General features: G+C 37.7%; 1 protein-coding gene across 5 annotated transcripts in view; it reads right to left on the bottom strand.

Moving 5' to 3' along the window:
• COL12A1 (collagen type XII alpha 1 chain) overlaps positions 1-17,667 on the bottom strand; it is a 113,457-nt gene that overhangs the window by 83,315 nt on the left and 12,475 nt on the right. For 4 of the 5 annotated variants that reach the window (XM_049695392.1, XM_033428616.2, XM_033428615.2 and 1 more), the window contains exons 4-13: positions 17,375-17,518; positions 16,884-16,943; positions 14,705-14,968; positions 14,366-14,530; positions 13,560-13,733; positions 11,529-11,819; positions 10,517-11,119; positions 9,079-9,351; positions 6,485-6,757; positions 4,605-4,877 (exon numbers count right to left, since the gene is read on the bottom strand). The exons of the other annotated variant lie outside the window; for it this stretch is intronic. In XM_049695392.1, the coding sequence (XP_049551349.1) occupies positions 4,605-4,877; positions 6,485-6,757; positions 9,079-9,351; positions 10,517-11,119; positions 11,529-11,819; positions 13,560-13,733; positions 14,366-14,530; positions 14,705-14,968; positions 16,884-16,943; positions 17,375-17,518 (2,520 nt within the window). The remainder of the gene's footprint in view (positions 1-4,604; positions 4,878-6,484; positions 6,758-9,078; positions 9,352-10,516; positions 11,120-11,528; positions 11,820-13,559; positions 13,734-14,365; positions 14,531-14,704; positions 14,969-16,883; positions 16,944-17,374; positions 17,519-17,667) is intronic. 5 annotated transcript variants of the gene reach the window in all.

Raw genomic sequence — 17,667 nt, 5'->3', positions numbered from 1 at the left:
TGTTTTATGATGTTTGGGTTTGTTCATGTTTTTTACCTAAGTGACATTGTTTTCAATAATTTAATCTCATGGTACTTGTTTTCTGCTGTTCTGAACCATATGCCTGCACTTTGCATATTACTTTTACCTCTGGGAATAGAATTTCCGGCAATCGTTTCAAACAAGTCATCTTCTGCAATGACGGCATTCCTTCATCTCTATTCCTTTGATTCCTTCTCAATAGTTCTCCTTTCTACTCTGTTCTGCCCAGTATAGTACCAGGATAGATGCAAGGAATAACAATGCTTTTCTGTCATAAATTTAAACAAACAAAATTCATCAGTTTTTGAAATTTTGATACTCAGTATTTCTGATCTGATTACAGAACATACTCACATATATTCAAAAGGCATCATTTCTGGTGCCTGCGTGCATGCATCTCTGTGCTGCTGAGACAAGTAATTAGACAGGTGCATTTCTCATGATCTGAACATCCACAAGGAGTTGATTCTACTTTTTCCACAGATGAGGCCAAAGAACTAAGGCCTCATTTAAGTAACTTTCCTACATTTCCTCAGCTCTTTTCCATTTGCTTTCTGAAAAGCAAATCGTCATCCAATTCAAATATAATTATACACAAATTAGCCAATGATGATAACTGAAATATTAATCATTATGAAATGAAACTCTATTTTCACCTTATAGATTGTTCCAGCCGGCTTTCATTGAGCTTCACATACCACTTTCAAAAATAGAAGTTAAATTGAAAATGCAATGTAAACCCTCTTCTGAATCAATTTGTCTTTTCCGTTAGAGCTCAGCTCAGAGTCATCCAACTTTCCGCAGCAGAATACAGAAGACCTGCTCTGGATAACGTCCATGTGGAAACACACTTGATTTACAACCAACAACTTGGAGTCACCATTCCAAAGGACAAAGTTCACTATTGATCAGTTAACTTAATTACTTTAAGCAGCACATAGTTCTATAAAACCCCTAAACAATTAAATGGACCTTCAACCTCAAAGCCCAGGTGAGATTTCTTCCATTAAGTGTCACCTCTCTGATGTAATATAGATTTTTCTCTGATAAGCCATTGATTTGCAGAAAAGAAAATATGAATTACTGTTTGGTGATTGTGCTAAAGTTCCCTGGAAACATCAGAGTTGTTATACCCAGAATGTATGATTTTTCAAATTATGAGACAGCAGTAAATCTAGGATAACATAGAGGCCTTATTTAGTCCATCTTGGAGGGGCCCCATGTCACTCAACATCTTGCAGAAGAATTCCTGTGATGTGCTAATAACCTCATTGTAACAGAATGTCAGCTGAGTTAGCTTGGTTTGATGTATAGGAAGCCATTCATGTGTAGGACACTGGAGAGTTGCTATGGCAACTGAAACAAAGGAAATTCTGAAAAAATCATCTTTTCCATAGCCAAAAAACACACTCAAAAATAAAAGAACTGTATTATTCCAAAACTGAAATTTTCATTCACTTGTGGTAAATCTCTGAATTAAAATGGGCATTATTCATTTCGAGGTTTATAAGGGCAGGTTTGCCTCTCTGTAAACACTAACAGTGACAACCAAAAGTTCTTTCAAGACTTAAAGTTCATTTACATGTACAGCATTGTTTTAGTAATTACATTAAACCCACTTTAACAACAACAGGAGAAAGAAACAATGTTAATCAAACCTAATAGTTTGTGCTCAGATCCCTCCGAAGTCTGGATCTGAAATGGTAATGAACTCTGCCTTTGTGATTCTGTTTCATACGGTACTGGGGCCAACCATGAACTTCCCCAACGCCAATGCTAATAAATCTCTCTTCCAGGGACAGGGGAATTTTCTGATCATTGGCGACATTTCAAGAAAGCACTAGGAAACAGATTCAAGTTAGGGATGGTTGTAGACCACACTAATTATTTTTTTTCATTCTTTTTTAATTGAATAGAATGCACTTCAGTCAATCTATACAGTTTTCTACCCACAGAATGCCCTTGCTGGCTGAACCATGCCACTGGACGGAAGAAACATTCCTTCAAGGTCTGCTCTAACCACCTCCTCTCCCCAGAGAAAAACAGATTAGAAAAACAGCAACCCTCAAAAGCAGTTGCCTGGCTCTGTTTCTGGGCTTTCCATTCCCTGCATTTACCATCATATCCTATTCCTGTATATGGTATGTGGATTTGGCTAGGTTAATATAATAAAATGAAATAGAATAACCAGGGGCAAAAACCTTCTATTATTTTCACTTAGTCACAACTATGCTTTCACATATTCCTCAAGTTTACCACACATCGTGCAATGAGATAAATATGTTAATAAAATCAGGCTGGTAGCAATTTCTCTAATCCTTCACTATAGTAAAGAGCTTCGGTGTCAATGGAAAAAAATCTACTCTTACAATTTAGTTATGAATTAACTATATTTTTAAAGGGAACTTGCAAATCATCTAGCTTTCCTCCTTCTCAGGGAATGGGAAGCAGTAATTTTTTAATTTATTTTACTACCTGTGCATCTCCCGTCGAGATTATTTCTGATCAGATACATGTGTGTGCACACTCACACATGCATACAAGTTGTTAGATTTTCTATACCACATGCGCAAAGGCATAAAATTATAAACAGTTTAGCTATACACCTGGCCTAGAAAAATCATCACCCAGTAGTATATGTTTGCTGATAAGTTAAAATGTGCATCTTACCTTCTAAAAATTGGTAATACGTTATTCTTAGTAAAGATGCCTTAATCTTTAGAATCAAGATTTTTGACTGAATATAAATATATTTTTAAAGTAAGAAATGCAGAATTTGAGCAGGTTAAAAGGTACAAGCAGAAGTAAAACTATTACATTATTTCTAAGATATCCTTTCTAAGGGAGAAATGTTCGCAAATATAATCTCCAACTATTCTATAAAAATGAAAGCTCAAAAGTTGATCCTTAAAAAATCCTATGAATAATCTACGTTGAAAGCCTGTAGAAAGCACATGAGAAAGAGAACTTCAAAGGTCAAAAGAAAAGGACAATCTTCTCAGAAATGCTGAACGTTGCCCCAGATATGAAGATCACATGCTTTTGTTGTTTGGATTATGTCTCCGTAATTAAGGCAATTTCCATTCCTCTCATTATTTTCAAAACTTTAGAGTAACCAATCAATATCTTTGAAATACTTACAAAAGCTGTATTTTTAGATATCAGTTCTAAAGTGAATGTTGTTTCCCCTTGATGAATTTCATATACGTGGGGTATTTTATTTAGAGTTGCCAAAGCGTTTCACTTACATTCTCCCATTTGATCTCCACAGTAAGTCTGGGAGGAAGGGGGAACAGTGGTCATCCCCTCTTTATAGATGGGTAAACTGAGGCTCAGCAGGGTTAAGGGATTATTTCAAAGTCACATGGCAAGGTAGCCAAACCAGGACTCTTCTGATAATCAGTACTTTACGCACTGATATTTAATCTTTCGTTTAAATCCTCTTCTAATAATAAATCTCACAGAGTAGTGGACTTAAACTCTTGATGACTATTAGAGATAGAATTTTGATTAGAATGTTTTTGTCTATCTGTTCTTATTTCTTGACTAAGTCTTGACGTTTTAATCAAAACTGCCTCTTGTAGGCCTCGTCCCTGTCAATCATAACATATACAGTCCTCCAAGCTCCTGGATCCACTAAATTTGATGGACATTTTGCCTAATATCACTGTGATCTCACATTACAAAAGATACTTCGCATTTATTTTCTTCCTACAATTATTTTAAATAAGTCATAGAAAAGATGGTGATAACAAAAGGAAAGCTATACCTGATCTCCCATTTAGGCCCCCAACTATGGAACTGAGTCATCATTGTAACCATCCACGGATAATTCTTTCTAACACTACAATCTATTCTCATTGTGGTTAAGTTACATTTGTATCTTCTCTCACACAGGACTTACTTTGTGGTTGTGGTGAGTCAAATCTAAGCTGCCATTGTAGTTCAAAAGAGCCTAAGAAATATGAAGGCCTCTGACAATGAACTCCAGAGAACCAAGGAAACAGCTCCGGTCTCCATGGTTCTTACTAAGTACTGCATTAACTTTGAACTTCTAACACTGAACTGAACTTTAGAGATCATTTAGAAAACAAATAAACAGTAACTTGGATTCTCACATTTTTCAAGCTATTATGAATATGCTTATATGCATGGTGCATGAAAAGAGGCTGAGAGTCAAAAAAGGTTTCCGCCTGCTCCTGGGTGATGACAGCAGCTGTGTTACCTTGGGCAATCCAAACCCTCTTCCTCCGCAAATGTTTCCCAAGGCCCCTTCCCACCCAAGTGTCACACACCTATTCTCCATTTAACCAGCCCGTGGCACTGCAGACACATTTCTACGGCCTTACCATGCGCTCAGCTCCCCAGTACACTTCTCCCCAACCAAGTTTAATTGTTTCAGTAGCTTACATTCTACGTCTCTGAATAAGAGGCAGTTTTATGACGACTTATTTTTCAATACAAATTCCTTTTAAGAAAAAGGATCGCACACTCCCAGATTTCATTCTCTGAAAACATTTTAAGCTCCCTAAATGCGATCGCAAGCAAGCTCAGGGATTTCTATACAATATGACAGTAATTACCTTCAAGCGTTGCCCCTTCTCCAAAAAGGGCATCTCCAGCCCCGGACGCATACAAGGCTGTCACAGATAAGGCATACTGTGTCCCTTCGTTTAATCCTCTCAGGACAGTATTGGCTGTGTCTCCCTTCACAGTGACCTCTTGAGTCTCGCCTCCTGCCACGGGGGTGTATGTGACGAGATACCGTTTCACTTTTCCTGGTGCCCCAGTCCAAGATAATTTCATAGTTGATGTCGTAGGGTCAGAAACTCTTAAATCTCTTGGGTTCCCTCTAACTTCATTAAAAAATAACAACAACATCAAAACTCATTATTTAATAAAATGACTTAAAATATACTTTGTTGTTTTATATATATATATGTATAAAATCAAATTTATATCCTAGGTGAGATTATGGCTATCATAACTATTGACTGGCCAGAAGAGTTTAAGCATCTCTAAATTGGTCCCTATGTGTCAGTAGAAACAAAGCAAAAGCCATCTAATTCCTCTTCTGTATTTACACATGCTAAGATCTTTCATGTAAAAAACTTCAATGTTTTCTCTAAAAGTGGAACAAAGCACTATAAAATGTATACGTGCTGATTAGTATCACAATGGAGATTTTAACTCTGCTAAGAAATTATCAATAAAAAGGTTAGCATAATGCTATGAACGTCTAAATGTGATGGCCATGAAATACACCAATGTGATAAAAATGATAAATGATAAAAATAATGCCGTCCCTAGAAAAAAATATATGAGAGGAAACAGCCCAAGCGAGGTCAAGTCTTGGATAAAACTCAAGGGCTGCCCATCTCTTTGCAACTATGTTTGGCTTTTCATGCCTTTCCTGGTAGAGTGGCCATGTGGTCTCTGAAGGGTCTCAAGGCACCCAAGTCTATGATTCTCCCCACCAGGCACAAATCTCCAGCCACTTTAACTCCAGAAAATAGAAAGGTGAAGCATCATTGGGTCTTTTTCTGGTGCCTGGCACAAAGAGCCCTAGGTCCCCAACTGGAAAGAGTGAAACAGAAGTGACTTCCCAGAGGGAAGAGAGGAGGAAGAGAGCAGGTGGAAAGAGAAAGTGTCTCTGCAGGAGAGGCTAATTAGCTAGGCTGCACCAGGAGGGAAGTAGTGACGCAGGCCCAGCTAGAACGTGTCTGCACAAGGGCAATAAAGTCCACAAACTCAGATTCACCACGTATGAGCAACATGACTCTGAGCTATTATTTAGTTCCCTTGGCCTCAATTTTTTTTGTAGAACTAGGATAAAAAAGTAACAACTTCATAGATTCTATGCAGGGATTAAATGAGATAATATATGAAAAGCTCTTTGCACAGAACCTGATACAAATAGTTGCTTAATAACTTCATTATTGCTAATGTGTAGTTATTATTATTTTTAAAAAACTTTAAAGATAAGGAATAAAATGAAAATTAACAGTGTCTTAATTTTCCTCAATGAAACAACACATTAAATATTAATAATTTGCAACTAATATCAGAATCTATCCTAGGAGCCTAACCATTCCATTTAAATAAAAACATGTTAATATTCTTAAATCTTCCTGAAGAAATGATATGTAATCCCTCTCAATGGTACATAATGGTTTGATTTTTAATCCCATCATCCTTCAGTTTATATTAGAATATTTAATAATATTATTTTAAAAGAATATTTGGACCATCTCATAGCATTCAGGTTCTTTTGACACCAATAAATGCTGTCATGAGTAAGTCAAACATTTGAGTAAGTCAAGTCTAATAGGACTACCGTCGAAGATACTCAGATAATTGAGACAAAGTGTCTCATGGCTCATAGCATCTGCATAGTTGTCCAAAGCTGCTCCTACAGTCTAAGATTTCAGTTGTTACCAAATGATGAGCACATTTCCTCTACCTTCTTCAGTGGCTGCATTTCCAGTCAACGGAGAGCCAGATCCTGAGAAATATTCAGGAATTACAGATACTTCATATTTTGTGTCTGGAGTCAGGTTCTCCAGTGTTCTCCTCCTCTGATTGGCTGGGCTGGTAACCTCTTTGCTTTCTCCACCAGCAACTGGTCTATAGATAATTCGATACCTTAAGACTCTCCCCGGAGCCTGAGTCCAGGTAATTTTAAAGCTATCTGTAGTCTCATCCGTCACCTTTAGGTTTCGAGGTGCTCCTTTTACTGAAATTTAAAAAATAATAAGTTGACTGATTTTATGTGAAAAATAAAACACTAGTTTTTGATCATTAAATTATAGCATTTCTCTCAGCAAATCCATGAGCAGTTTTTTGACAAACATCCTGGTTCCTGCATGCATTTAGCCAGATATTAACTAGATTCTGAAAGAGCAAACACTCCACGATACCCAGAAAGAAAAGAAGTACTGTCAACTTTTTAATCAAATAAAGAGGTATATAACAGTAAACTTTTAATATCATAAATACTCTATTAAATTGTAAATTAATGTTGACATAAAATTCAAAAATAAAAACAATCTGTTTCTTCAAACATAAGTAACAAGGCTTCCACCCTTACTAGATTTTCTCAGAAAAGTAGGAAGATAATACCTAACACCCAGGCCTACCACATTTACCCACTTGAACAAACTCTCTTATCCAATCAGTCCCACAATTCATTTTTTTATCTGCACAGTCATTTGCCTTGAGAATAATTAGACCATACATGTGTTACACCAAATACACTGTAGGCACCTAATGAATGCTAGTTGAATCTAAATCCCGAGGTTAAACTACAATGTAAGTAACATCCACACACTCAGTCTTAAATGAAATTTTCATTAAGCCCACATGAGAACATCATTTGATTTTGTGGTTTAATGACTTTTTTGTTTAAGAAGCAAATTGTTCATATGGACAACACAGTCAGGAGAGATGAACTAAATCTACTGGGGTAAAACCACAGTGCAATAGATCTGCATGCACCTCACATACAATTAGAAGTTTATCTAAATGTCCAACACATCCATAGACCACTCCAGGGAAAAAGGAGTTGTATATCTCAAGAAAAGAAAGAAATGGCAGGTGGCAGACTTACATCCATGATTCATTTAATATGGCAAGGAAAAAGACTAAATTAGTCAAAACAAAACTGATGGATTTGAATACTGGCTCTGAAATTTAATTAATGTGTAATTTTGAGTCTCAGATTACCCAACAGTAAAAATGTGACTATCTCTAGGGTTACTGAGGCAGTTAAATGAGACAAGCCATGGAAACAATTATCATTGTTTGGAAACAATTATCACATCAATTATCAGTACCTGACACATGGCAGAAGCTCAATAAGTGCTAGTTTAATAAAGGTGTTGAATCAGACACTTCCTCATTGACAAAAGAAAATCTAAATCTCAGATTTCAGTACAGGCAGCAGAATTGGAAAGGTATTACCAAATTCTATTGTAGTAGCCCAATGACCAAAAACTAGAGTGTAAACGAATACAGTTGGCTCTATTCACAACCCCTTTAGACTTCAATTTCTTCTTGAGGCATAGTCCATCCCCATCCCAAAGTGCTGAAGAAAGAGGGCCAGGCTCATGAAGCCGCAGTGTGGGCATTACAGAGAAATCATCAGAAAGTCATAAATACCTAAGTGTGGACTGCGAGGTTATACTATCACAAAAATCATAAGACAAGAAGACATCTTAGGCCATTTAGTTTATCTACTAGCCTTCAGGCAGAAATATACCTAAACCATGCACAAAAGAAAAATCAATCTTATTTGAAAATTTTTTCGGAGAAAAGATTCTCTAGCTTTTATCAGCAAGTAGACCAACATATGCCCTCCCTGTCAGCCAGTACTTTGTAACTAAAAAAATTTGGGAATATATATTCGCCATCAGAAGTTTGGTAGTTTCAGAAGTATCTGAACATGACACTGTTGGTACATGGGACAGAAAATGCTAGATAAGCAGTATTTCCAGAGTTAGTTCCATAATTATTAACAGTTCTCTATGTCTCAACCTCAAATTCATCACAATAAATCTAGGGTCTTTTACTTAAGAGTTTTTCTCTTTTTAAAAAGATTTATGAGGGCTTCCCTGGCGGCGCAGTGGTTGAGAATCTGTCTGCCAATGCAGGGGACACAGAGGTTCAAGCCCTGGTCCGGGAAGATCCCACATGCCACGGAGCAACTAGGCCCGTGAGCCACAACTACTGAGACTGCATGCACGTCTGGAGCCTGTGCTCCGCAACGAGAGGCCGCGACAGTGAGAGGCCCGCGCACCGCGATGAAGAGTGGCCCCCGTTCGCCGCAACTAGAGAAAGCCCTCGCACAGAAACGAAGACCCAACACAGCGAAAAATAAATAATAAATAAATAATAAATAAATAAATAAAGATTTATGAGTAGCTGTGTTTTAAAGGTACTGAATCTTACGAGGGCATTCACAGTGTTGGACTATAGAGCAGATGGTTATTTCAAATGGTAACTTTGTTCTACAATAAACTGTTAATTTGGGGAAAACAGTGGAGAACCCTCTCACACCTTCTGCGGTGGTCTCCTCTCCAGCTAAGGGTGTACTGAAGCCATCCTCGTATTCCGCGGTCACATTGACCAGGTACAGGGTCTCTGGCTTCAAGTTGCTGAGAACGACACTGGTGCTCGAGGCTGGTTCCACCACTGTCACCTCACCATCCCCAGTAGCCTCCTTGTAGGTGATGTGGTATGAAAAAACATTTTCTCCAGAAGGAGACCAACTGGTTTTCAAACTGTAGGAAGTCACCTCAGAAAAACTAAGATCCTTTGGAGGCACATAAGCTGTTAAGGAAAAAAAGAAAAAAAGGACAGAGTTAAAATTTTTAAATCTATAAAGCAAAAATGGACCTAATGACGACACACTTTTTCAAATGGCTTACACGCATGTGGGAGAGTGGTCATTGAGACCAATGCACTGAGTAACGTTGCACACAAGACCACTGAGAGAAAGTCTCTCACTCACAGCCCCACAAAGAGGTCCTGATCATTTGTCTTGACCATTCATACTACTAAGTTATGTGTTTAAATAACCAGTTAAAACTGAATTAGAGTTTTGAGCTTCCTAAGACAAAGCACTAATGGAATGGTCCTGCCCACAATTGGAATACTTAAAACAGTAACAGACCTAAAATGAACCATCAAAATGTTCCCATTCATCCCGGGCAATCAGATATCAACCTTTGGTGGTAGACAGATATTTCAAAGTAATAATTTAAAATTTTTTCCTACCAAAGAATATTTATTAAACTAAATCATAGGAAGGCACAATGTTTAAGGCACACTCCCTGTCCTTAGGGGACATACAATCAAATTGGAGAGACAAGAGAGTGTAAAGTTATTAACAAAAGAAAGTAGTATATTTGAATGTCAAATGACTATAAGTGATAAGTGTTGTAGCCCTAGAACAATTAAGAAGCTTGATGAAGGAGATGGGACTTTTAATCGAATGTTGAAAAACAGAATTTGGACAAATGAAGAAAAAAGGATAGGGAATTCCAGATGTGAGGAAGGATGCCCAAAAAATGGTCCAGGAAAGAGAATGCATAAGGAGGATTCAAAGATCCAGGACTATGTTCCAGTCACCTTTGATTCAAAGCAACTAGCTCAGCATCTAACACATGGTAGACACTCAATTCGTGGTTATTGAACTGGATGCAACAAATGGGTTTAATAAAGCTGGTTCCCCGCCCTGACTGAGGATCTAAGATCAAAAACAGCTCATGACTCTTAGGATAAACAGCTTTTTCACCAATAAATACCTGACCCACACCCAGGAGAAAGTCATATCTCAGAGCTAAATGAGTTAAGTTCAGTAGTTTTCAATAACATAGGAAGGTTACTTTTTCCTATAGATAAAAATAATTGACAAAGCCTATTATCCACAATTTTAGAAGCACAAATGCTGTGTTCATGAAGAGATAACTTTTACTTTACAAAGCCTACTGACCTTTTTTCTTTATAGCTGCCAATTCTTGCTCAATTCTAAGACAGATAGACTGTGTGAGTTCAAAAGATATCCTCTGAAAAGCATCAAAATCTTCCACTGTGAACACATGGGTCTCAGCAGGAGGAGAGGCAATGGCTTCTAATTCTGAGCGAACAGCATCCTTCACACCAACTGCAAAGATTTCAACATCTGAATTCCTTAGTTTTATAGCTGGGTCTCTGAAAGCATCGGAAGATTTTCCATCCGTGATAAGAATCATGACCTTTGGGACGTCGCTTCTTGATCCCTTGCTCGGCACAAATATTTTCTCTCTAACGTAAGTCATTGCTTTCCCAGTGTTGGTAGATCCTCCTCTGTAGGGGAAGGTGTTTATTGCTTCGATTATATCTTCAACTTTGGTGAATTTTTTCAATGTGAACTCAGTATGAGGATCCCGGCTGTACTGGACAAGACTTATCTGTACCCTATTCGGTGAAATCTCAAAACTTTTGACGAGAACTTCCAAAAAGGCTCTAACTTTAACAAAGTTTGCAATCCCAATGCTATAGGAACCATCAACCAAAAACACAATATCGGCTTTTATATCCACACCACGTGAGCATTCTGTAAAAAGAAAGAAAGTCCATTAAAGTTCAACAAATCCAAATTAATCAATAAAATATAGATACAGCTGTCCCTCTGTATCCTTGGGGGATTTGTTCCAGGACCTCCTTCCCTACACCAGACTCCAGGGATGCTCATGTCCATTCTATAAAATGGCACAGGGAAGTAAGCCCTCCAGATCCGCGGATTCCGCATCTGCAGATTCAACCAACGTCAGACCACACAGTGGTTGAATCTGTGGATACGGAACCTCAGGTACGGAAGGCCTACGGTATCTGCTTTTCTTAGTAAGCAGCCTTCTTTAAAAGAAAACTATTGCAAATATTTTGTTTAAAAGTAAACCTGAACCAGCATACTATTAAATGGACCTTCAGGTATTCCAAACTCAGTGATACACCCATTAACTCACCCACTTGAATTTTCATTGGCTGAGTCTTCTCCATTATTGAAACCGGTTCACTGGATGTCAGTCCCTTCATGGCAGAAACGCTGATCTGGTATTCTGTGTCTGCTGAGAGGTCACGAACATTGAGTATGGTCGTCTGAGGACCCACACTCAGAGCATGCTGTCGGCTTCCTGCGGTCATGGGTGTAAGGAGAACTTTATAGCCAGTCACTGGGCTAGGAGATGGATTCCAACTTAGCTTAACGTATTTTGATGAGACTTCCGTGGCAATCAAATTTGAAGGAGGTTCAACAACTACAAAATAATGAGCAGAAGAGTGATTTAAAACAGTGAGATGCAACCCTGTTAACGAGGTCTTCATGTTTGCACCTCAGTTTTCCTTATTCGAATTAATCATGAATGCATCAGGAAAAGTTCCCCAATCCCAGTCCCCCACTTCCACCTGTACCCATCAAACCAAAAGAGACTCAGTGCCTGAATTTTAATCAGAGAGATGAGAAGTTTAGGGAAAAAGAAGTCCTTGGAGAAATTAAAAATAGGACATCTGATGCCTAATTCATTCTCTGGGACCAAGATTTTCCATTCTGGTTTTGGTATTATACTCATTGCCTTTATTCAGGTACCAAAGGAAGCACTTGATGAATATTTGTTAAATCAATGACTTACTCAATGCTTTAGAAAGTTTTTCTCTCTTAATAGTAATATAAGCATAATAATGTAACATTTAAGATACTTTATAATATGCCAAGAAAGATAAAGAATTCAGCAGTTCTTAAATGACAGGCTCTTATCGTCTTAAGCAATTGTATTTCCACTTATTCAAGATAAGAAAAAAAGTTCAGCTATGTTCATAATGCCACCAAACAGGGGTGAAATAATGGTTTACAACATGCATATTGACAAGCAAATACTGATCATCTAAAAATGTTCTATCCTTACTCAGTGTAGAACATAGTCATGTATCGGGCTGGCCAAAAAGTTCATTCGGGATTTTCCGTTAAGATGTTCCGAACGAACTTTTCAGCCAATCCAACACTTAGCAGATAACAAAGTATTTTAAGCTATTTCAGACCAAATCTTCCAAGTTTTAGACTTGCCAGGAACCAGAAGATATAGTTCTAAGTTTTTATAAGTCAGGCCGCAACAGTGGATGATAAAATATGTACAAGGTTACGCACTGTCCTCTCAAAAAGGCAATCAGATGTAGTCCAGAAAAATGACGCCTAAAGAAGTGAGAAGCAGTGGGAGGAAAGCAATGGATGTGCCAACTGGAAGTTTAGGCAAAGCTCTGGATTGATGCGGAGACAGTGCTGGGGAGCGGAAGTCTCAGGCGATAGCCAGCAACAGAGAGCAGAGGCCCCAAAACAGACTGCAACGCAGCCCACACCCCTTCCAGGGAGAGTTCAAACGGGGGCAGAACCAAACTTTGGCCTAACCTCGCACACACACCCTAGTCAATGTGAAACACGTGAATGTTTTAAAAGACTGAGTAAAGAGAGGTTGACCAGGGGAAAGATGGGCGGGGGTGGATTTTGTAATAAAGCAGAGCAAACAATCAGACATTAGGCAGTAAAACAAAGAAAGAGATTCAGTCCATGAAATAATAATAACATTGCCAAAATACTTGGGGTTTGTAGATTAAGGAGTTTATATGATTGAAGATGTAGCTCTTTAGAACTTATCTTTAATCAGTTGCGAATTCTTAGGCTGAGAGGCGAACAATTATGGAAACTGTGACTTTTTAATACTCCAAAGGATGCTTATGAAATGTCTTTTCTCTCTCCCATGTACTTAAAAGCAATGACTGATAAAATGGAAGCATTTTCCAAATGTGGGAGGATCAAACTGACTGATCTTTGAAATATTCTTAAGAGCCCTGAAAACACTCTGCAGAGTATGGTGACGGAAACTCTTTTCCTCCGCCATTTCATAGAACCAGAATGCTAAACTAAATGTCCCTCTGCCTGTGAAGCCGTAACTGCTCTCAAGCAATGGAAGATGGGGACACATGGGAACGCCCAACAATTCACTCACCTTCTTCTCCACTGACCAATTCCCCGAGCTGGTCGTCCACACCTGAGCACACCTGGGAGATGATCTCGTTCTGGATGTCCACAATCGCGTCGAAGTTGGCCACGTTGAAAACGTGATTTAGGGAAGGTGTGGAGGCGATTTGTTTGAGTTCTTTTGCATCTGCGGCTTTAATGCCTTAAAAAAAAAAAAGGACAAGGATGTGGGAAGGGAAGTGTGGGAAGTAAAGACATTTTCAAGTCCTATTCAGTCATAAACTGGAATTGTTTTGCGTCCTAATGAATGTGCAACTGTTGAAATGACAAAAGCATTTTCCCATTTCACGTAACATGGCCAAAGAGGCAAAAGGCTGGTTGGTAAAACAGAGTGGGCTCTCATGCCAACCGTGCCATCGTTTGTCCCTGCCATCTGTAAAGATAATACTTTGTACTTCCAGAGTCCTGAATGAGCTGGAACCCTCTGAATTCTTCAAGTGTTACATAAGAGAGGAAACATAAAAAACACTTAATGATAATAGGAGGAGGATCTTTATTAGAATCATTGGCCCAGCATTCTTTGAAAAGCAGAGTGTTGACAAAGAATGTGAATACCGCCTTAATGCATATGCTAAAGGAGTTACGTGAGAGAAATAGATAAGCAGAACTTTTACTCGAAAATGATTTGGATTAACACTACACTATCAAATGCAGTAAAAACTGCTTTCCTTCCTTGAGAAAGAATCCTTCCTTGAGGAATCAACCCTTCATCTTCCTGGCCATTAAGTATTAAAGTAGTTCTAAAATGAAAATACTGAACCAAACTTGACCTACCCAAAGAGAACACTTCAACCCCAATACTGCGAAGCTCTCTTGCTGGAATTTCCACTTCGTCCTGGGATTTGCCATCGGTAATAATAATTGCCACTTTGGGAAAGCCAACTCTTGATCCAGCAGATTCCGTGAAAGTATTTTTAATTAAGTAATCGATGGCTTCCCCTGAAATGAAAAAGAAATATGTTCAGTTCCACGTGACACAATTTTACCAAAATCAAAAGCTATGGGATTAATTTCAAAATTATTTAACATATGATAATTTGGGCAATGCATTATTTCTTTCCCAAATAGATACTTCATTTATCTTAAACAATACCACAGTTTGTAAAAACATACCTGTCATCGTGTTGCCACCTTTGTATGGGATTTTTTTAATTGCGGCAAGCAGTTCATCCCGTTGGTAGTACTGATTTAAGTTAAATTCCGTCCTGGTGTCAGAGCTGTACTGAACAACTCCAACCCTTGTCTTCTCTTCCCCAACGTCAAAAGCAGACACAAGAGCAGCAATGAAGTCTAAAATGTACTTGAAATTATTTCTTCCCACACTCCATGAGCCATCCACAAGGAACACTAGATCAGTCCAGGCACTGACAGAGCATTCTGAAATACATGTGATATATTTTTTAAATGATACACTAATAAATCCATCTAGCATTAAGGAATACAAACTAACGTGGCAAAAAGGTTGGCTCCTAAAATCATTTTGTTCATTAGAACTTTTCACATTGTTCTTTACCCACAACTGACATGCACAAAAGAATGTAAAACTTTATTGGCACACATAGAAGCATTTTCAGTATGCATTTCTGCAACTATATGTCTTTAAACGGTTGTATAAGACACTGTGCAAGACTAGACCCATTCTCCAAGAGCCTGTGACCCAAGTATCGTTGCTATTGATTTGTCTATTTTTATAACTATATCCTCACTCTTTTCTCCAAGTAAAAACTATATAAAATATCTAGGAGACATACAAAAGAAATGTAAGCAAAGTGTTTTCATTCTTGGTATTCTGAGATCAATAAATACAAAACAATTGCTGTACCATTTAAGCAAATGCGGTAGGGGTGAAGAAAAGAGCACATCTTTTTTAACAATTCTCCTGCATTTTACGATATAATTGTCTAATGTTTGCAGCTCGTTAGTCTAGAGGGTTAATGGAGTCTTAACAGAAGTACCAACAAGCATAAATGTGAGGCAAAATCGCCATAATATCTTGTCCTAATTATCAATGTATTTTAAATTGACAACTAAAACCTTCTTGTACTAAACAAAACGGGGGGAAAACATTTTCATTCAAAAGTAAAAATATATGTAGTACCCTTAAATCACTAACAATGCAACAATTGGCCTTTATAACCAAACATATTTTTCCCTCTCTCTGTGGTCAGGTGGGGAGGGGGGAACACGTTGGTTTTTATGAAAATCTGTATTCGTAAGGCAAAGCTGAGTGAATTTTCTGAAGATATTTTTGTCCCTGCAGTCAGTTGGTAGATAATAAGAGAAGTACTTGGCTAGGAAGAGGAGGAAAGGTCCTGGGAAATTTGCAAGCCAATACAAGTTGCATGCCTAAATAATTTTTGCCTACTATTTAATGGGCCAATTTAAGCCTACTGAAAGTCAGTATTTAGAATAATGCTTTGATTTAGAATAAATATTGATGATTCAGGGAAAATATTTGCATTGTAACTGCATACTATAAACTTAGCTTCAGATGATTAGACATCAAAAAGAATTATAAACAGTGACCTGGCAGGAAAAATTCAGGATAGAGGGAACTTCATGTTCACAATCTTTTTATTGTTATCCTGAGTCATAAATCCAATTTACAAGGTGGCAAAATTAGAAGTCCAAGAAACCCTTCAGGGATCCATCCCAGCAAGTCACACAGAGCAGTGTAAGACCAAAAGGGGCTAGAAGCCACAAAACCAGACACTAAAATTGCTTTCATTTGATTATAAATGCATCAACTTATCAGGGACGTCTTACAGAGACTCCGGAAACGGTTACAACTGCACCAACTAAGCCCATGTAAACACCCTAGAAATAAGCAAAACATATACAGAGACATAGAAATACATTTTCATGGCAATGGAATTGCTGAAAACACTGTGAGGGCATCTCCCTTGTGGTCCAGCCCTATAGCTCTCATGCATCCCTGAGCTACCACCTATTTCTATAGTTTGTCTTTGAGAAAGAAGTTAAGTCCAGTGATGAGCTTTGTTTTTCACCTACTGCCAAAATCCTGCAGGGGAATTTGGACACACACACATTTAAAACACTCCCAGTCAAAAGAATATTTAGTACATAGAATGAATGGTTAGAAAGTCAGAACGTAGGTGTTACAACAACTTAGTCATACATTACTATTACGTTGCCTGTACTTCCTGTAGATAAAGCTTACAGAAATTAATATAGGAGTGAGATGAAACTATGGACCTAGTTGGAACATCTCCTTTAGATTACATTTATAAGTTCTGCAAAGCCAAGCACAAATATAAAGGGAAATGCTTACTTTGTATCTCTGTTTTTCCAGGTTTCTTCTCCCCTGGCTTTATCGGGCCACCTGTTTGAACTGAATCAAAACTTGATTATTACAAAAAGAAATGGACCCATACAATTACTTCCTAAGAAGAAAATAAGTACGTTGTCTTTCAAATGTACGGTCCATTCCCAGCTGGTCAGAGAATACAGCCAAATAAGCATTCCCTTGCAAATATCATTATTTTTAGGGAGATTTTAGATACATTTCAAAATGGATATTAACATTGTTGTCGGGCAAAGCCTAATGTTTTTAACAGTTTTCATTCATAATATTCCCGCTGTTTCCAGAGACCAGGATTATAAATCAGGAATGAATTATTCACAGCTACTAACATCTAGGATCATTGAAAGAATAGTTAATATGGATATAAATTAACTCTGCATAACAACAACTTAAATTTGAAAGCTGGAGAAATCTTCTGCAAAACATAAGGTATAAAAGTACTTTAGATGTGTGCTTACTTGTTAATTGGCCTATAACTGGTACACTTTCTTCTACTTCATCATACGAAGTGATTGTCACCACATACTCTATTTCAGGTATGAGCTCTGTTAATAAAGTTTCAGTGGTACTAGCTGCAAGGGTAAATTCCCTAGTGGGCCCATCTGAAAATATAGAAAGAAAAACATCAGTGCAACAAAACTTTTTTCACATATAACATAACATATACTCAAAATCTGAAAATTCAAAATACACATTTTTTTTAGAATACCCAAACATTATTTTTTACTGCCTTCCAAAACAAACATTTTGA

Source organism: Orcinus orca, chromosome 12, assembly GCF_937001465.1.
Source record: "Orcinus orca chromosome 12, mOrcOrc1.1, whole genome shotgun sequence".
NCBI lineage: Eukaryota > Metazoa > Chordata > Mammalia > Artiodactyla > Delphinidae > Orcinus > Orcinus orca.
Note: the sequence above shows the minus strand (reverse complement) of the source record. Positions and strands in the feature narration are given on the sequence as shown.